Here is a 22,004-nt window from a genome sequence, read left to right as displayed (position 1 = left end):
GATCCAAAAGATTCACATCAGAGAGCAATTTTTTGTTTGCTTACAATTCTGTGAAACCCATTTGTCCACTAACCGTTCTCCTCATTTTTTCTTAAAAACTTCTAATTCTCTCTACATTTCTTGCCTATACCCAGCCCTCTGTTTTCGTTACTTTCTATTTTCTTTCTCGCTTTCTTCTTCTCTACCATAGCCCTTTATGAACACTTGAACATGATCTTCTGTTCTGTCATGCAATTATATCTGAAATACTCTCCATGTTTCTCTGTATTCTCAGCCCACCATTAGTACCTCTTGCTGATTTTATAACCTATTGTTTTTATATACTCTTCATCTTCTTTTTTTTATCTTTAACCCTGGGCGTTTTTTCAAATACTTCCTTTTTTTAAGCTCTTTTTACTTCATTTTATCAAGCTCACTTATCTTGAAGATCATGGTGATATTGACTGCCACTTTTTCACCTTTCTATCCACTTCATGCATCTGTCAATCTTAACTTCTACCTGAACCAAACAAATATATCCCTAACCACTCCTCTCTTCACTATTATATCTTTAAAGCAGTTCTCCATCTCTTCTGTATTGTTACATAATCTGAAGAATTTTTTTCCCCGACATTTCCAAAATATACATATGAACTTCGTTGTTTGAAAATCTAGCATTTCCAGCAATCAAGCACCTCATTAGAAAGATCTTCCGAAGACTATCTCTACTCTTGTTTATTCCAAGAAGTCTCTCTCTCTCTCTCTCTCTCTCTCTCTCTCTCTCTCTCTCTCTCTCTCTCTCTCTCTCTCTCTCTCTATATATATATATATATATATATATATATATATATATATATATATATACTGTATGTATGTATATATATACATATAGTGTATATATATATATATATATATATATATATATATATATATATATATATAAAAGTATACTGTCTTAACTACTGAATGGCTGAAAGTGTCCAGTGCCACAATTCGTTGGTTCATTCATTTTTTGCAATGTCTTAGATATCTCTGCTTTAAATACATGAGTCTTGATGTAGGCTTTTATACCACTGAGTTGAAATGCACATGCAGTTGCTTCCTGGCACCATCAATAGGCTACCTACTAGCTATGGTATGTCAGTCTTCAGAGTAATGTGGATGTATCTGAAAGCTCTCTTATTTTGTACATTTTCCTTGGGTATTATTATTATCTCACCAATATAAGAAAGCTGTTTTAACGACATGACGTCTTTGCCTTATCATGTAGTAGAAACTGGCTTTGATTGTGAAGTGTAGTGCCTGGTCTGCTGGCGTTTACAGATTGCGTTGATTTGATGAATCTAGTATAACACATATTGAAAGGACTTTCGAGCGCTGGATGTCCAAATTACTCAGAAAGGTGCAAAACGAACTTTACAGATTTTACAACTTAGAGATATTCAAGAATAAATGAAAGACATGTTTATTCAGAAGCTGTTGTGACTTAGAAAGAGTAAGTTATTCGAGAGAACGCTAGCCTATCACTGACAGACAACAATGTAGGCCTACAGATGGACCAGATGAGGCCCGTTAGGACATATTTATCCAAAGATGTTCAGAAGTCCATTTATTGTGGGCTATATTTTGTCTTGATCAAATGGCATGAACCGTCAGCTGTTGGAAAAAGCTAAGTTTGTTTTATTGTTTGTTCAAACACAGCTTTCAGACCAATTTAAACGTGTGGCCAGTTTGTAATTTTTTGTAATTTGCACCTCAGCTGGGTATCTCGCAGAAAGCTCCCAAAGATGGCCCGCTCATAAGAGGAAAACCAATTTTGGGTTTGGGTCACTGAACTTTATTGAGGGTTTCCATGTCCTTGTAAGATAAAAACAAAAATAGCGGCAAAAGTAATGATGTCAATGAAATCTAGTGTTGGCACAGATGATTTATAAGCCACAATTTGGACCACTTAGTGCGAGAACATTTCCTGATACCCTTAACTAGAACAGAACCTATAACACTTCCCGCAAAAAAAAAAAAAAAAAAATCAAAATCTGTTAATCTCAAAGCACCTGACATCTCCGGGAATTCATGGGAGATCTTTTCTCTGCGGCAGCCGGTATATAAAACTGAGTTTGATAAAATTATCTTGCACGTGTAGGCCTGGCAGATCAGTTTGATCAAATCAGTTTGTCAAATTCGTCCTGCAAAAGAAAAAAAAAAAACTGAACATGCAAGGGAATCTTAAGAGATGTCTTGAATTCAAAAGATTTATTTAAAAAATGGTAATGATTTGCACAAGCAAGCTCTACCGGGATCTTTTTTCGTAATCAGTATTTTCTTGTGATAAACTTCCCAATGTAAATGTCTGATTGATCATGCATCTAGGGTGATGCCCAGACCCAATAACATTTATTTCTGGGAGTCCTACCGGATTTCATTCTGTCCATCAGGAGGACCCCTCTTAAATTTGCCATAAGTTCGTTTCTAGAAAACCTTGCTCCCTTACAGATGTCTCATTTCAACATGAAATCCCTTCCGTGTGAATATTTTGAAAGGCCACACCCAGTGATTGTTTTATGTACGAATGACTCATACTTCTATGCGACTCATAGCTGTCATAAACGTTTCCATGTACAGTGCAGATCGTGATATAGTATTGCGAAATTCCAGACATGATTGGGTGTGGGTGAAAGTACAAAGGCGAAACGTGGTGTCGTTTGTCCTCAGACTTAATGATTCTTCTGTTTTCATCAGACATAAAAAGGATGTTTTTGTTACAAGTTCTAAAATAATAGTCCAGGCAACTACTGTAGAGATTAACGATAATTAGAATCATTCATGGAATTAATAATCCTCGTCAATATCAAGTAAAAACAGCAAATTCTTCGGCTTGTCTGAAGCTTCATTCAGTCATCTTCCTCAGAGAAAACGGAGTTGAATGTCTTGACGCAATGGTAAACAAAACTATAGAAATAAGGAAGACGTCCATTCATTGTACGGGACGGACAATCAAAACGATTTCAAGCACCGCACACAAATTCATTCCAAAAAAGGAAGAGGTTTTATTCATGAGAAACTTTCTAGACGATTATTTTTCGTTCATTCTCGCATCTACTCGCCGTTTTTCCCTTGAACCTGAGCGACGAGCTCGATGCAAATCGCGTCGACTTGCACCCTTAGGTGCAAAGGAGCCACCGCCGTGTGAAAAGGAAACCGAAATCGCACGGACAATATCGATTCCGAAAAGTTTACGAACATCTGCTTTCATTGGCAATCAAGTTATTATAAAGAATAAACCCCGGGCCATATCGATGGCGAATTTCGGAAACAGCGGAGCGTCGCGGCTCCGCGAGTCGCCTGCGTCGGGGCCCGACGTCCCGGCGCCATAAGGGATCGAAGCCGACTCCGACTTTGTTTACCGCCAGGGGATCGGGACCGCGAAGTCAGTCTGCTGCTGCGACGGCCCCGCCGTCTATATTATTATCCAAACATCCAGTGATATGTATCAGGCTAAGCTGTGCGAATTTTCGTGAATTGTCGGGAATGTTGTAATCATGTCCAGCTTGAAACTAGGTAAGTGGAGCTCGGGCGTGTGGAAGTGGCTACTCCGGGCGGGCGATCGCGCCCCGGAAGGGCGTCAGTGCGAGGGAAAAGAGGCGTGGGAAGATGCTGCTTCGCTGTTTTTGTTAGTGAGGGACTCGGCTTAGATGAATCATGTTCCTTTAGGCCAGGGGCAGACGGACGTCTTCTCAAAATATCCCTCGGCGGGGCTTCCTGCCGAGGTGTCATCCCTCCGAAGTGTCATTTTTGCCGACGGAAGTTGCTGTCTGTCGTGATGTAATGCAATGCTCTTGTCATTACCGGTAACATATGACGTGGATGGAGTTTGCAGTCCAGCCTTAGCCCAGGCTTCGTCAGTCTGATGCCAGTTAGGCCTGTCATCCTTCTCGGGTCCATGTTTAGGACGTGTTTGTGGAATCGCACGTTCGTTGCTTTCTTGTTCTTCCAGAAGCAGCATTGTTTAGGTTGTTATTCATCTTTTATTTGAGAGAATTGCCTCACAGGTCACGCTAGGTCAGACAAAGGTAAAGCAAGGCCAGTTTCGGTGCATGGAGAAGGAAGCAGGCCTAGGCTATGATGAGTGCCGTGTTATTTGGCAGTTCTTAGCTCATCATAGCCCGTAGCCCAATGCTTGAGCTTTTGTGACCCTCATTTTTGACTTTGGGAAGTCTAAGTTTAGATTACCTGACAATTATTCTTTTCTTTGTTTCAATTCCACCTTCCTTTCTTCCATTTTGCTGTCCAACTGTCTTAACTAATACATCTTGGTGCGTTCTCCACCTTTATCTGTAGATTCTTGTACTTTATCTCCTCCATTTTCTGGATCTCCTTCTATTGCTGTCCAACCACTCTAATCCCTCTTGTCAATACATCAAGCGCTGAATGGCTGAAAAGTGCGTCTGTGCATTGCCTTGCGTCATAAATTTCACAATTTATTAATTCGTTAAGCGGACTAGCCAGTGCTTGCGTTACTAGAAAATTCATATAAATAATTTCGCAGGTATGGAACCACATGACAAGATTAGATGAAAGAAATGTTTTACTTATGGGATGTTTCAAGTGGTGGGGTATTGCATGTGCACTATAGGGAATCTGGAATAGCGTAGGTGAACAGGCTAAAAAATTGGGCTTTTATACTACTACTGTATATCCATTGTATTAAGAAATTTAAGCTTAATGATTGACAGTCCCTTGACAACTTTTGAGGGGTCCTTGGAAATTTGACATGAGATACGTTTTCATTTTGAGAAGGGAAAATTGCCTTAAACACAGTATCATGTGAAGCTCATTTTATTTAAGGATACAATTAAAAACGCATATGTATATACTGAACGTACGCCCTATTTATGGCGCACACAGCGGCTATTTTCAGTTTTGCTTGATGATTACTAAACGCATGAGAAAATTGTAGCTGTAATGTGTTCTTTATTCTACACAAGACAGGTCAAAATGATATTATTGCTTGATAAAGAAGTTAGCTTAAAGTTGGTGCATCTTCAATGTGCTACCCAATTTTTAGGTAGGTACTGCAGTCAGACTAGGTTAGGTTAGGTTGGAATTACAATTCTATCTTTAAAATTTTTTTATTAAATTAAAAAAATTACATGGATTCATATGTCATTCTTGTTAATTATCCACAAGTGCACTAAATAATGATCTTGATCGATAAGCAATGTGGTTGTAACAGTGGTTAAGTTTAGGACTATCATAGACCTGGTTAGTGAATGTAAGGATATGCTACTATGATTTTGTTTTAGTAGTAAGTAGCCTAATTTGCACTGTCAAGAATTTGAAAAAATAGAACCATACTCGACAGTCCCATTTGGAACCGTAACAGTTGAATATTATACCAATAAGGCAAGTATTAATGTAGAGGTCCCTTGAATGAAATGGTATTTGTATAAAGAGTAAACACTTGAGAAAGGCTGGTGTTTGAATATAGCAGTGTGAAGGGGTACTGCGACTTCTGCTGATGGTGCATGTGTATCTACAGAGAGGCTGTAGCTAAATAGGAAGGATGAATAAAAATTAGCATTGTTCATTAGTCCAAGACAATAGCTAGTTAAAGTGTGCAATTTGACTGCTTTGATCGTGCTCTATAGGAATGTGAATTAAGTTATGACAAATAGGTGTTAATTAGGGCATTAAATTGTGGGAGTCCATCTACCAAAGTTAAATTTAGTTTCAGAAGGGTTTTGTTATCGTTAGGTGAGTTCAGTTAGTTTGAGTATGAGCCATAAAATTTGGTTAAACAGGAATTAAATCTGTGAAATCAGTCATTTTATGCATTATATTACTGAACCTTTGACAGTATTCATCTGCACCTTGCAGTTTGGTATGAATATTGTTGAAATTTTTGCACTAGTTCTTCAGCAGCAACTGGCTACTTGTAATTTACTGAAAATGACATTTTATTACAGTGAGTAGGCAAACACAAGTCTTTAACTTGAAACATTGTTGGAGAGATGAGTTCCTTGATAATTTTTTTCATTTTTACTGATTTACTGAAGTCTAATGCCTGAAACAACCTCTCTCAAACTTGATTTATTTTACAAAATGGTGTACAGTCATGGAAATTCTAATACAGTTTTATTAATCCACATTTATAAATATTGAAATTTATGAATGTAGGCTTTGTTCGAGTACTGTGATGGTGATAATATCTATGGCAGGGGCTGATGTTAATCTTTATGGCATCATTCATATTATTCTTGATTTGTTATTCTATTCATGTCAAGGTCACTTCCAGTTGCAGTCATTTAGTTTTTCGTGTTGTAACTTTTTCAGCGTTACTTTAATAATGTCTTCCAATGAAATGAAGTGCAATCTTTTCTGTTGCTGTAGCCCATTGTTTAAAGTGCTGTGGTATTAAAATGGCATAGTTGATCTTGAAGGCTAATAGTTTTTTTTTTTTTTTTTTTTTTTTTTTCAAGGCGTTCTAATAAGTCCTGGATGGCCTTTAAAATTTAAACCATGTCATATTGGTGGTTTACTGCATTGTGTTTATATGTCAGAGGGAAAGTATTAGGTTAAATAAATTGTGGTTAGTTATCCAAGATTTGAATGATTCCTGGAACTATTTTCTTCAGAGAAGAGCAATCTGTTGCGTCTCAGGTCAGTTTCCTTGGAATAGCTAGTCAGTTTCTGTGGATTGAAAGAGTTCTCTGCCCAGCATTCACAGTAATCCTTTTCACTAGTTCCAATTGTACTCTTATTTGTCCTATGAGTTACTAAATCCATCTCTTAATTTTCTAGGGCTAAATGTAGTATCCAGGCACAATGTAACTATGTAGAATCCAGTGTCGCAATGAAAACATTAATAATCTATAGACGGAAGGCCCCATTTTATTGGTACATAATAAGTTGCTGATGCAAGTTGTGGGATTGGTAGCATTGGAAAACAATTCAAAGAAGAGGCATTTGTCACGGTACAGCAAACAGCTCTCATTCGGCGTACAGACGCGCGCACACGTGTACACTGTACAGTTTGTCTGTATCCGTCTGTGTCATTCCAAGAGAATGTGGGTGCTGTTAAGAACATTTTCAGCAGAGGTTTGTCCTCCACGCTGCCTCTTGTCCTCTTTCAGTTGGCCTTCTCGTACTCCTTCTGACTTCCTCTGCCTTTAACCTTTAACAGATTTAGAACGAGGGATTTTATCCTAAGCGCCTATTCAGGTCATTCTTATTTTATTATTATTATATTATTATTACAGAGAGAACTGATGGAGAAAACTTGTCACGGAGTATGACGTTGGTATGCGTCAGAGATGTTAACTTCCAATAATTCGCTTGTGAATGAAAAGATCCTCAATTTTTCTTGCTTTCTATTGTTTTTTTTTTTTTTGTGCGTATTATTAGGTGGTTTTTGCATGTGATCATGCAAACACACCGTTTACGTATCCCGTTTTGCAAATGGAGATAGGGTGATACTGAAAGGTATTTAAACAGGGATCAATCACAATAGGGATTATAGGGGCACTGTTGATTTGAGTTTCGACATTCTACAGTCCCTTGTGTGTGCCTGTGTACGTAGGATTGTCCGTGTATGTAGGTATGTATGTGTGTGTGTATGTGTGTTTGCGTGTAGGAACACAAGGAAAAGTTCGCCATTTTTGAGGAATACGCATTTCATTTAATGGGATCTGTTGTGAAGAGGTACAACATTTTCTTAGAGTAGATGGGTGGTGACTCAGGCACCCGCAGGCCAGTCTTAATCTTATCTGAATAATCTCAAGCTTTATATGTATGTAGGCTATACATTATATATATATATATATATATATATATATATATATATATATATATATATATATATATATATATATATATATAATCATCACACAATCACGTGTGGAACAGAAATAAATTTCTGATTTGCATCAGGATCGAACAGAAGAGAGAGAGAGAGAGAGAGAGAGAGAGAGAGAGAGAGAGAGAGAGAGAGAGAGAGAGAGAGAGAGTTTTGTTAAGATGAAAAGAAGCAATTGTTTTTTTTTCTTGTCACGGTTGTCCTTTGTGTTTTTGCTTCTTTTGCCTTGAATTGTCAACCTTTCTTTTTATACAGTTATCATGTATTGTATCTTATTTATCAATTATTATCGCTTGAATCTCAAGTCCTTGCCTGGTTTAACACGCTGACGAAATGTCACGTAGGAGTGTACCCCGTAGGGGGTTAGTGCCGTCAGTGCACCTCATATGGCGCACTGTAGGCATTACTTAAGGTTCCGTGCAGCGTGCCTTCGGCCCCTAGCTGCAACCCCTTTCGTTCCTTCTACTCTACCTCCTTTCATATTCTCTTTCTCCCACCTTACTTTCCACTATATCCTAACAATTTATTCACATTGCAACTGCGAGGTTTTCTTCCTGTTACACCATTCAATCCTTTTACTGTCAATTTCCGCTTCAGCGCTGAATGATCTCATAGGTCCCAGTGCTTGGCCTTTGGCCTAAATTCTGTATGCAGATCAACTAGAGTGGTTGAGGCTTTAAATATTTAGATGTTTAATCGTCAGCTTCTTCATTTTCTTTCGGTGGATTAGATTGAAGCCTCTGTTTTCCCCCTCAGGCTAATTAGAACTGCCCTTGGAATGACTTGGTTCTGTTGTGCCTTGACTTTTCAGGAAAGATGAGAGTTTTCAGAAAGTTGTCATCGTAACTGTAGGTCGTAAGGCCTGAAGTCTTGCTATCTGGCACTGGTGTTCGTGGGTTGCCAGTGGATAAACGAATACTACGGAGGTTGTTTATTTTTATTATTAGTTGCTGCAAAGTGTAATAGGATGCCTGGCTGTCATTTGAGCAATGTGTAGTACCCAGTCATCCTTGAGAGGAGTTCCCAGAGTTTGGTGGTAAGCGTTCTCTGTGTGAAGTTTAATATATAAATTCTTGTGATTTAGCTGGTGTAGCAGTGTATTGTGATTTTTCGTTTTCTGTAAAAGAAAACGATTGTGCCGGCTTTGTCCGTCCGCACTATTCTGTCCTCGCTTTTTCTATGTTCCCTCAGATCTTAAAAACTACTGAGGTTAGAGGGTTGAAAATTGCTATGTTGATCATCCACCCTCCAGTCATCAAACATTCCAGATTGCATCCCTCTAGCTTCAGTAGTTTTTATTTTATTTAAGTTTAGCCAATCGTGATACTGGCAACGATATAGGATAGGCCACCACCGGGCCGTGGTTAAAGTTTTTTGGGCCGCGACTCACACAGCATTATACCGAGACCACCGAAAGATAGATCTATTTTCGGTGGCCTTGATTATTCGCTGTATCGGCTGTACAGAAAACTCGATTGCGCCGAAAAAACTTCAGCGCATTTTTTACGTATATTTTCTTGCTCAACACAGTAGAAATACTGTGTGACAAAGGTCATCGAATAGAAGGTTTAGTGCTGTGTTAAATGTTAACATTTTTATGAACTCGGCAAGAGTAATGTGGTCCATTTGTATTTATAGAATATCCAGTGCCACCTCTCTCCGTGCTCAAGACGGTAATGAGCGACTGATTGATTGATTCGTGGCTATTAAAACTGGCGTCACAAACGGTAATGAGCGAGGATGAGACTGCGGCGTAACTGCCCGGGAATACTCATAGTCTTCTAATCTCTGGTGGTGTTAAGATGCTTAACAGCGCTGAATGACCCCATAGGTCCCAGCGCTTGGCATCTGGCCAAAATTCTATATTCTAGATTCTGTTCTATTTAGATGCTCAAAGAAAATTACTCTCCCGCTCTCTTTTCAGGCTCCGTAGGGGGTTAGTGCCGTCAGTGTACCTCATGTGATGCACTGTAGGCATTACTTGAGGTTCTTTGCAACCTCTGTCATTCCTTTTACTGTACCTCTGTTCATAGTCTCTTTCTTCCATCTTACTCTCCACCCTCTCTTGACAATTGTTTCATAATGCATCTGCGAAGTTTTTCTCCTGGTACACCTTTTAAGATCTTTCTACTCTCAATTTCCCTTTCAGCGCTGAATGACCTCACAGGTCCCAGCGCTTGGCAAAATTCTATATTCCTTCCTTCCTTTCTCTGTAGGTGCTAGCAGCCTTTTCAGGGAAGAGGTTACTCTTACCACGAAGTGAACTCACGTCCCTTTTGGTAACGTGGGATGAAGTGGCATGTCATCGTGTTAGGAAATACTAGTAAAAAAAACTCCCGAGATCTTAAATATTTGGCATCGATGCGCTGTCAAAATTAATCTCAGTGATTCTGCATGTCTCTTTCTGCCATGCGCCTCTTTACATATGTATAAATATAGGAAAGATTGTAAGCACAGCGTTACTTTGATAACTCGGAGAGTAATTTTGTCCCCAGAAGATTGGAGATGAAATCCTATCACGTACTATTGCTGAAGGGAAGTTTATTTCTTTTTCTTTAAATCATGGTGCAATTGGAGAGATTACAAAAATAAGTGGCTCTTGGAAAGGTCTTCCGAAGTCCCTTCTTTTATTGTGTATCAGAATATCTCGACTGTTTCCTTATAGTCGTGAGAAAGGTGCACTAACTCATCTCCTAATGTATCTCCCATGCGATATGACTAATGCCGATGATATTGATTTAACGGAGCAGGCATAATAACGAAGCTTGTTTGGCGTATTGCTGACGGTGGCGGAACAGTCAATGAATCGGCCGTCAACGTCCATGTTCCGATTGACGGAGGTATTTTGACAGAAGGTAAATTCCACCGATTCTTCTCTCGATTAGACGTGGATTGTTTGCATGAATCGGTCGTGGCGATAACAGAATGACTCATTGTGTCCAGGCTTCGTCTAATCTGCAGTGCAGTGCAGTACGGCGCTTGTGTAGGTTCCCTTTAGGTAGGAGGCGGCGTGTTGGGGAATCAGGTGGAAGTGGTGTATTTTGGACACCAGGGGTGAGGGAAGGGCATGACTTTTGAGGCTGGGGAATAAGTTGTTCCGATTCCCCCGTGGCGACTTTATTCAGGATCGTGTTTTTTACCCATAGTCTGTGAGATTTGAAAGGTAACAAATTAAGTGAATTAGTTTAGATGGACCCATGAGTATTTTACCAAGTTACCATATATAGGTATTTAGATTTTCTTGAGGTAGTTTTCACGAATGTGTTTGAATGGGATGTTTTTTTTACGAGCTAAGTCTGTAAGGATCGATGACCAATAGTGTAGAATCGTTTTCATCCCCTAGATGTAATATGGTCTAATGCTCTGGTATTAGATGCGAAGTATTTTAACGCAAAGCTATTTCTACAAACATCGAAATCTGTAATGTTAAGTGCGCGGTAAATGATGCACTGTCTTTTTCACAGTATTTTAGGACACGCCAATCTCAAGAAGTTTCAGCGAAATGTACAACGAATATGCCGATTATAAATCTGAAATTTCTTTGTACAATTGTAAAACTTCATGAAGTTGTAATTATTTTGTAAAAAATGTCGTTTCTTGTGATTCTTTTTACAGTGACTTTCCTTCAAGGCATTAACCCACCGAGATGAAGTCTGCCAACAGAAATTGTAATCATTAGTCAGCATGGCTGCTTTTACACCAGGTTATTCCCCTTTCAGGATAGATAGATAGATAGATAGATAGGTGGGTAGGTAGATAGATAGGTAGGTAGGTAGATAGATAGATAGATAGATAAATAGATAGATAGATAGATAGATAGATGTGTAGGTAGGTAGATAGATAGCTAAGTAGTGAGATAGTGGACTTTGTGTTTATATATTCATCACATTCCATATTTTCGTGATTCAGTTATACATACAGATAGACAGATAGAAAACTAGATAGACAATTTTACGGTCTGCTCTAGGAGCAAGAGCCCGTGCCAGCAGAAGGCTTCCTGAATCTTAAAAGGCATAAATAGATGCCGTGATTAAGTGGTACAGCTGTTAGATCATGTTTGCAAGGCCCATGGTTCGCCTCAGGCCTACCGCCCATCAGTCCACCTAGCTGTAAATGGGGCTGAGAAAATCCCAAGGATTTGCTGTGAAACTTTTGGGACCGCCACTCAGAAGGGCCAGAGTCGTATGTGTTATATATATACATATATGTATATATACACATATATGTGTTATGTATATATATAAACATTATTTGACATAAGAGGCCGAACGTGGTCTGCAGTTAACAAGCCATTATGAGCCTTCTCTGTGTGACAGAGATTTTATGTTTTCGATAACGGTCTCGCCAAATGGGTCCTTCCAAGCTCTTGTGCCCGTTGTTGGTCGAAAGCTCGCAATTTAATTTTAGGGGGAAATTCCGTGTAAAAAGCACCCAGTTCTATTTATTGTTTCTTTTCGGTAATTCCTTTTCGTAGCATTGTGCATTTGAATAAGAAAACGCATGAATGAGCAGTACTTGATAAATGATATTTTTACAGCTCGTGCACGATCACAAAATCTTCATGCATCCCTTGTGCGAATCTTAGTTGTCATTATTTACTTCTGACTTCTTATCTCGTGAGGGCCTCTCTCTCTCTCTCTCTCTCTCTCTCTCTCTCTCTCTCTCTCTCTCTCTCTCTCTCTCTCTCTCTCTGTGCCCCTCCCATGTCTCCAGAACTATCCCACATGTCTGTTATGCAAGCAGTCATTTCTCTTGTTATGGTATGTTGCGTGTGTGTGTGTGTGTGTGTGTGTGTGTGTGTGTGAGAGAGAGAGAGATAGGGAGAGATTTAGTGATATATTGCCTGTCATTGTGATGAGTATCAACAGGGCCTTATGTAAGAGGCCAGTTGCTGCAGGTTTTCACTTGGATTCCTTTTGCTCAGTGGTATGGATTGCAGCTTAATCATACAGAATTTGATGTATGCTTTTAAAGAAAATGATCAGAGGTGGTCCCCGCGACGGGTAAGAAGTGAACGCATTTTGGGGGAGATGGGAATGCAGCTCCTCAGAAGGAGGAGACTTCTGGGTGGATCGAATGGCTTCGTTACAGATTGTTATATGTACTTCGGGCATTTATCAACTGCAAATATGAATTGTGGGTTTGGTCATACTTTAGCACTTATTATTGTCGTTGATGTCCTTTGTCAGTTGTGATGATTGCAGTCTTGTTTTGCTTGTTATTTACGAGCTGTATATGCGTCTCCTCGCTGTTTATGGTTCGATGATGTTTTTATTGATATTTTTGTCAGTAATCACATTTTTTAAGGTCCTTATATATTGACTGCAGGTCACCATAAGGAGGCCCTGGTAGTTATTGGCGAAAGGCTAATCTTCTATTTACTGTTGTCAACCAGTTTTCAGTGGTAATTTTTCTACATATTATTGAATGCACGCTTTCATATTTGTTTTGCTGTTTCATAGTGTAACTATGTTTTCCTTTTCGTTCTCTGAAATTTATTAGTGGTTAGAATTTCATAGGCGCCTTGTGTTATTTCTATGCTATCTTTTCCTTTACATTGTAATGATTAAGCTATTATTTAACAAACTATTTCTGGTTTTAATTTCAGTGCAACATTCGTATCTATTCAATTGCAGCCTTCTTATTGAACCTTCTGTTACTTATTAATGAGGGCAGCGAGTTAATGATACACTTTTGCAGTTCCAATTTAAAATACCTTAATTTCCCAAACGCTGGGACGGCATTCACACCATTCAAATTCCCTCTTCCTAGTATTTACCTTCCTCTTTGGAATGCAAGTCACGGATGTTATCTACCAGGAATTCTCGTTTGGCTTCAACCCTTTCAACTTTTTTTTTTCTGTCTCAGTACAGTATCAGTACTTTTTCCTCTTTTTTTTTTTGTCATTTCTTGTAGAGAAGAGACACTTCTGTCGAAAAAACTTCGGAGGCTTCTTATTTCCCCTGGCTTGTTTCTTTTATTACTCTCTCTCTCTCTCTCTCTCTCTCTCTCTCTCTCTCTCTCTCTCTCTCTCTCTCTCTCTCTCTCTCTCTCTCTAGTTGGATTTGTATGTGTTCTCTCTCTGTCTCTCTCTCTCTCTCTCTCTCTCTCTCTCTCTCTCTCTCTCTGTAGTTGGATTTATATGTTTCTCTCTCTCTCTCTCTCTCTCTCTCTCTCTCTCTCTCTCTCTCTCTCTCTAAATAGATTTGTATGTGTTCTCTCTCTCTCTCTCTCTCTCTCTCTCTCTCTCTCTCTCTCTCTCTCTCTCAGGAGTTGGATTTGTATGTGTGGGGTCGCTATAGCTTCCCATTTGATCTTTCAAGTATCTGTGTTTGTGTTCGAGAATTTGATTAGACGCTTTATATATAATTATAAAAGTCTTCAAAATGATCATCACGAATGTTAATGAAACTGAAAGAAAGTCGTTGGGAAATATGAAACAAGAACGTTTATTATTGTAAGTTCACGTGACGCTTCACGAAGAGACGAGTTGGAATCTTGTAGTTAAGTCAGCCGACTTAATTGACGTGACAGGCAAGGCGAAAGGCTACGTGAGTGTTTTTTTTTATTTTTATTTTTATTTTTTATTAGTCTCGGTCATGTGACATCTAGTTAATGATGAGGATCACGTAGTAAACTGTGTCTGGAGGTTAGTGTTTTTAAGAAAATTGAGGCCTTGAAGACGATTTGTAGGTTTCGTGTGAATTTTTCCTGCACGTAGCCTGGTATTTTTCGACAAGTTATTTTCTCTCTCTCTCTCTCTCTCTCTCTCTCTCTCTCTCTCTCTCTCTCTCTCTCTCTCTCTCTCTCTCTCTCTCTCTCTCTCTCTCGTTGATTGCTAAAAGATGATGTATGCTCTCTCTCTCTCTCTCTCTCTCTCTCTCTCTCTCATTAATTGCTAAAGATAGGGGGTTCTTTCGACAATAATAGTCTCTCTCTCTCTCAGTTGCTAAAGATAGGGGGTTCTTTCGACAGTAATAGTCTCTCTCTCTCTCTCTCTCTCTCTCTCTCTCTCTCTCGTTGATTGCTAAAAGATGATGTATGCTTTGGCTCTCTGTCTGTCTGTCTGTCTGTCTGTCTCTCTCTCTCTCTCTCTCTCTCTCTCTCTCTCTCTCTCTCTCTCTCTCTCAATTGCTAAAGATAGGGGTTCTTTCGACAGTAATAGTCTCTCTCTCTCTCTCTCTCTCTCTCTCTCTCTCTCTCTCTCTCTCTCTCTCTCTCTCTCTCTCTCTCTCTCTCTCAATTGCTAAAGATAGGGTGTTCTTTCGACAGTAATAGTCTCTCTCTCTCTCTCTCTCTCTCTCTCTCTCTCTCTCTCTCTCTCTCTCTCTCTCTCTCTCAAACATGCGATATCGCACAGTTCAAAGGGCATTCAGGAAATAAGCAAAGACAGTATGGCCGTTGTTAAAGCCAACTTTACATTCACCAGTACTGCTTTACACTCTGTGGGCATCCCAAGGATTGTGCCACGGGTCTGTGACAATCCCTAAGGATGGTGCCATTCATAACCCCCCTCCCCCACCCCCGTCCATTCCGTCGTTAACTTACGGCCAGAACATTATCATTCCTCTCTTAATTTCCTTCTCAGGAGAGTAGTAACTGCGTGATTGGATTGGGTCATAGAATTTAGGCAAAAGGCCAAGCGCTGGGACCTACGAGGTCATTCAGCGCTGAAAGGGAAGTGGACAGTAAGAAGGTTTGAAAGGTGTAACAGGAGGTAAACCTCAAAACAGTTGTACCGTGAAACATTTGTTAGAGAGGGTGGAAAGTCAGATGGAAGAAAGAGAATATGAACGGAGGTACAGAAAAAGGGAACGAACATCCAATTTATAACCCTAACTGTGTGAGGCTTTCTTTGTGTGTGTGTATGTGTGGGTATTTTTTTTATATTTTGGTAATGCCAACTGTGTATTGAGTTGCCTTTCATGATTTCCGTTGTATTAAAAACACGGTTGTTTAGTGGGATTTCATTAAGAGTTCATTATCAGGCAGTGTAATGGGACTTCATTTTTCCCCCCCATTATCGAGAAACTTAATGGGGCTTCATTGAAAGCTCAGTTTCCGGTGGTCAGAGTTCCGAGATACTTCGGTGGAAAGCGCTTGGGTTCAACAGCCCTCCAAGATTCGGAAAAGTATTGAATGTTTTGAAAATTTCTGAGTGCTTCAAAACGTACACAATTAAGTTTTTTTGTAGCTTGATTATTTCTGTTGTTCTTCTGATGTAGCGGTGCACTGTAGGCATTACCCGAGGTTCTTTGCAGCGTCACTTCGGCCCCCTAGCTGCAACCCTCTTCGTTACGTCCGTTCATATTCTCTTCCTAGTGTGCAACTGCGAGATTTCCGTCCTATTACACCTTTCAAACCTTTTTACTGTCAATTTCCGTTTCAGCGCTGAATGACCTCATAGGTGCCAACACTTGGCATGCGGCCTAAATTCTATATTATGTTCCATTCTATTCTGATGTAGAGTTTTTCTTGACTTAAGTATTTATTCCTCACCTCCGGGAGATCTCGAGGACCATCCTACTGTACATTTCCTTCCGGAATTCCTCACGTTGCGTGTCAATACGTCCGCTGTTGCTAAGAGTCCCTGTATCTCCGCAGGAGTTATCGGAGACCATGAACGCACATAATTTGGTGGATCGATTCCGTTACGCCAACCTCCTTTTACTCGGTCAGGCCGGGAGTATTGCTGACTTCATACCCTGTCTCTGGTATCGTCGTGAAGAAAATGACTCGTGAATATTCGTGACTCTTGTTCATGTGATTCTTAGAGACTGTCGTGGAATAAATATTTCATCACGTTTAAATTATTTGTGTTTATTTGGTAGTCATAATTGTGTGTGTTTCTCATGACATGTATGCTTGTATTATAAGCTCTGGTTGAAGGTGTATGTTCCCACACTGTATCCCTTTCCCCATTTCAGGAAAACGTTCCCTCACACTTCGCCCGATTTTTACCATTTCATGAAAAACATTTCCTCATACTTCATCCGATTTACCATTTCAGGAAAAACGTCTCCTCACACTTCATCAGCTTATCATTTCAGGAAAACATTTCCCCATACTTCACCCGATTTATCATTTCATGAAAAACATTTCCTCATAGTTCACCCGATTTCTCATTTCATGAAAAACATCTCACTCTTCGCCCGATTTATCATTTTATGAAAAACATTTCATCATTTCACAAAAAACATTTCCTCATAGTTCACCCGATTTCTCATTTCATGAAAAACATTTCCTCACACTTCGCCCGATTTATCATTTCATGGAAAGCATTTCCCCATCACCCTATTTCCCATTTCAGGAAAAACATTTCTTCATACTTCATCCGATTTACCATTTCAGGAAAAACATTTCCTCATACTTCATCCGATTTACCATTTCAGGAAAAACATTTCCTCATACTTCACCTGATTTACCATTTCAGGAAAAACATTTCCTCATACTTCATCTGATTTACCATTTCAGGAAAAACATTTCCTCACACTTCGCCCGATTTATCATTTCATGGAAAGCATTTCCCCATACTTCACCCGATTTCCCATTTCAGGAAAAACATTTCCTCATACTTCATCCGATTTACCATTTCAGGAAAACATTTCCTGGCACTTCATTCAGTGTACCATTTCAGGAAAAACATTTCCTCACGCTCACTCGATGTACCATTTCAGGAAAAAAATTTCCTCACACTTCATCTATTTCAGGAAAACCTATTCTCACACTTCACCTGAGTTACCAGTTCAGGAAAAAATTTCCCCACACTTCACCCATTTCAGGAAAAGCATGTGCTCACACTCCACCCAATTTCCCATTTCAGTAAAAGCATTTCCTCACACTTCACCTGGTTTACCATTTCAGGAAAACATTTCCTCACACTCCACCCGGTTTACCATTTCAGGAAAACATTTCCTCACACTTCACCCGGTTTACCATTTCAGGAAAAGCGTTTCCTTACATTTCACCCGATTTCCCATTTCAGGAAAACATTTCCTCAAACTTCACCCATTTCAGGAAAACATTTCCTCACACTTCACCCGAGTTACCATTTCAGGAAAACATTTCCTCAAACTTCAACCATTTCAGGAAAAAATTTCCTCACACTTCACCCATTTCAGGAAAAAATTTCCTCACACTTCACCCGATTTCCCATTTCAGGAAAACATTCCCTCACACTTCACCCGATTTCCCATTTCAGGAAAAAACATTCCCCTCACACTTCACCCGATTTCCCATTTCAGGAAAAACATTCCCCTCACACTTCACCCGATTTCCCATTTCAGGAAAACATTCCACTCACACTTCACCCGATTTCCCATTTCAGGAAAAAACATTCCCCTCACACTTCACCCGATTTCCCATTCCAGGAAAAACAGTGGGTGAGGACTGCTGGGTCACCGCCAAGTATGATTATACTGCCCAGGGAAGCCACGAACTAGACCTTCGAAAAAATGAGCGGCTTTTGCTCCTGGACGATTCCAAGCACTGGTGGAGGGTCATGAACAACCGCAACCAGGCCGGCTACGTCCCTTCCAATTACGTCAAGAAGGAAAAACCATCCATATTCGATAGGTGAGTAACGTCCCTCCTTCCTTCCATCCTTATACCCGTCTCGGTTCCCTCTTTCAACCCGAGGTTCGTCAGCAGATCATCATCCTTTTTATGATGGAGCTCTCGAGTTCATATTCACAGATCAGTTTAACTTGTTCATTGATATTTCTGTGAAGTTTATGTTTCATAATATTTCTTAAAAATTAGATTTCATTTTCTTTGTTGTTGTGATAGAACTTCCTCATTAGTTTCTAGTGTATCCAGTTTTGTTATAATCTATACCATAACAGTTATTTTATTGGTGATCTGATTCGAACGGGTTTTGCACATGAAACACACGCATGTCTGTCATGTAACATTAAAAGAAGTTTTCGTGTCCCTTGTGTGTGTACAGCTTTACGTCGTGTTTTCATAATGCCTTTTATATAGATGTGGAGAATGCACAGTAGTTAAAGAAATCTAAATAGATATAGCAGTTAGAAGTGTTATGTTCATTTGAATAATAATGAAGCCATGATTTCTCAAAAAAAAGTTATCGTCCATTGCTTTTGACTGTTGCAGAGAAGCGAAGGACAGTTTGAATATTCCTGTTCTCTTTAGTAATTCCATCGCAAGTGAATGACTAGCAGGAACTGGGAATGTTGAAAAAACCTCGTTGCTTTGCACGAGTCACAAGCCCTGTGGCACCGTAACTTGACTTGAGAATCTAGGCAGCAGTTATAAAAGATTTGCTTTGTATTTTTATTTTGATATGATAGCTGTAGTGGCTAGTGTCAAGATTGTGTCCTTTCCTGCCAGTAACTTGTTTATTGCACTCGCTTTTCACATTGAGAGAATTTAAAAAAGATAGAATTGCATAAGCCAGTAAAGTGTCTTGCAGCTAATCTTTGGTTAATCAAGAGTAGTCTTGGCATAATGTCCCTTCGATCCCTTGCAAGTTTGTGCCGTAGTGTTTGTATGTACCGTAAGCCTCTACATCCAAAAATCCTCATCTGTTGGAAAAAGAATTTAATGCCAAAAACAGTCATATTCATCCAAAAAGAAGTATGTTAAAAAAAGAAATAGATTTAATTGCTAGATACTTGAATTCTTTTTCCTAGCGATGGCCGCTAGTTATTTTTTGTGTGTGTGTGCCTTGGATTAGATTGTAAGGGACCGACGCTCTTCTTCCAGAACGTTCCTCCAGCAAAGAATGCAACGGTAAGTTGTCTCTCTCTCGGCGAACGCCACTGATGCTGGAGATCAAAGTAGGTGGATAAGTGATCTGAAAACAGTTGCTGTGTAGCGTCTCAGTCACCACTTTTCGGGGGTACCTGCTCCCGCTAGTGTCAGTTAAATGCTTCGATAGATCATGGGAATGTTTCTCTCTACCTTATTAGGTGGTCGCGGAGAATTCCTACAGCTGCTTCCTTTCTCCAGCGCTTTCATTCTTCATTAAACTGTACGTTTTAGGATACTGTAGCAGCTTACAGGAAAAAGACTCTTTCAAACTGAGTCAGTTGACTGCGTCAGTCAACTTCAAACCTGAGCGATGCAGTTTAATGATTTTTTGCTTCCCTTTCTCTCTCGGTCGCAGTTTTTCTTTGGAAAATCTTCTTCTTCTTCTTCTTTCGCTTTGTGGTAGATTTTTCGGGACAAATCTTGACTAGATGTGATGTGTAGATTCTTAACGCTTTGACGGTCTTACGCCTTAAACTCTCTCTCTCTCTCTCTCCCTCTCTCTCTCTCTCTCTCTCTCTCTCTCTCTCTCTCTCTCTCTCTCTCTATATATATATATATATATATATATATATATATATATATATATACGTACATACATATATTATATATGTATAAATATGTATACATACATACACATTAATACATACATACATACACATATATATATATATATATATATATATATATATATATATATATATATATATATATATATATATATATATATATATATATATATATATACATACACGTTAAGTTGTTTTTAAAGAAATTTCCCGTCCTATCCAATATCTGATAAATATACCACATGTATTGCCGATTGCTGAGGACAAGACGTCAATCACTTCAACATCTGGGAGGCTTGTACGATTGCCTTTTCATGTTCTGTATATATATATATATATATATATATATATATATATATATATATATATATATATATATATATATATATATAATCATGATGAAATTGATCAAGTGCTTGCTTTGTCATAGCAACTAAAACTGCACTTTCCTCTCACAGACAGACAGACAGAGAAGAGCTTGTATGGTAATGAGGGAGAAAAACCATTGGGGAGGACATTGGGTTTCTGTCCCCTCGCTTGTTCAGTGCATGTTTCTCTCTCTCTCTCTCTCTCTCTCTCTCTCTCTCTCTCTCTCTCTCTCTCTCTCTCTCTCTCTCAGGGTCACAGTGTTGAGTGAGTCATATTCGCGGCGTCTGCTGTGGACGCGTGAAGCACTCCATTTTGCTGCGCTCTCTCTCTCTCTCTCTCTCTCTCTCTCTCTCTCTCTCTCTCTCTCTCTCTCTCTCTCTCTCTCGTTTTCGATGTTGTCTTCACTGAAGGATTGTCGGCAAAAAGGACGCGCTTTGGGAATGAACTTCCTAATGCTATTCTTCTTCTTGCATTTTAATGCTTTTTTGTCTTTATCGATTTATTGGTTTTTTTCTTTTTTGATAAGTGGGATCTCCTCTTTCTGTATTTCACTTTACTTCCTCTTAATTCTTCCTAATGAACACCGTAATATTCTTTGGAAGCTTGAATTTCAAGTCAGCGGCCCCTGTGGTGGGCTTGTTCCATATGAATAGGGTTCATCTACCCAATAATAATAATAATAATAATAATAATAATAATAATAATAATAATAATAATAATAATAATAACAATAATAATAATAATAATAATAATAATAATAATAATAATAATAATAGTTTGGATGAACGATAAAAAATGTAATGAGTCAGTAATGACGTGTAATGAACGGCCATGGACATGATTGATAACTGGATATGAGAAATGAAATCGAGACATACACCTGGATTTGACCCTGTGTAAACTAGAGCTTCGTGGATTAGTACTGATAAAATAATCACGCTGGTAATTCGTCTTGAGGTGTTAGTTTTTGGTCTTATCGTTCGTAGATAAATGAAGGGCCGTCAATGGTATTCTGAAGTCAGGAGGAACAGTGAATGAACACCTAATACGTATGAGTCTTATCTCCTGTATCCTGCTGTTAACGTCATGGTGTTTTTTTAAGTTTTATCATAGCCAAGTAACACTCCTTGCTTAATTTTGAGTTTTCTGTAAAAGATAACTATTGTGCCGGCTTTGTCTGTCCGTCCGCACTTTTCTGTCCGCCCTCAGATCGTAAAAACTGCTGACGTTAGAGGGCTGCAAATCGGTATGTAGATCATCCACCCTCCAGTCATCAAACCTACCAAATTGCAGCCCTCTAGCCTCAGTAGTTTTGATTTTACTTAAGGTTAAAGTTAGCCATAATCGTGCTTCTGGCACCGATATAGGACATGCCACCACCGGGCCGAGGCTGAATTTCATGGGCCGCCGCTCATACAGCATTATACCGAGACCACCGAAAGATAGGTATATTTTCGGTG

General features: G+C 39.2%; 1 protein-coding gene across 2 annotated transcripts in view; it reads left to right on the top strand.

The window, feature by feature from the left end:
- The first annotated feature begins 3,370 nt into the window (after positions 1-3,370).
- The window catches only part of dock (SH2/SH3 adaptor protein dock), a 164,663-nt gene continuing 146,029 nt past the window's right edge, over positions 3,371-22,004 (top strand). The window contains exons 1-3 of one of the 2 annotated variants that reach the window (XM_067112802.1): positions 3,381-3,537; positions 18,205-18,409; positions 19,562-19,588. In XM_067112802.1, the coding sequence (XP_066968903.1) occupies positions 3,519-3,537; positions 18,205-18,409; positions 19,562-19,588 (251 nt within the window). In that variant the 5' untranslated portion in view covers positions 3,381-3,518. Of the gene's footprint in view, positions 3,538-18,204; positions 18,410-19,561; positions 19,589-22,004 lie in introns of both variants that reach the window. The other variant, XM_067112803.1, reaches the window with a different exon arrangement.

Source organism: Macrobrachium rosenbergii, chromosome 12, assembly GCF_040412425.1.
Source record: "Macrobrachium rosenbergii isolate ZJJX-2024 chromosome 12, ASM4041242v1, whole genome shotgun sequence".
NCBI lineage: Eukaryota > Metazoa > Arthropoda > Malacostraca > Decapoda > Palaemonidae > Macrobrachium > Macrobrachium rosenbergii.
This window is presented reverse-complemented; position numbering and strand designations above follow the sequence as displayed.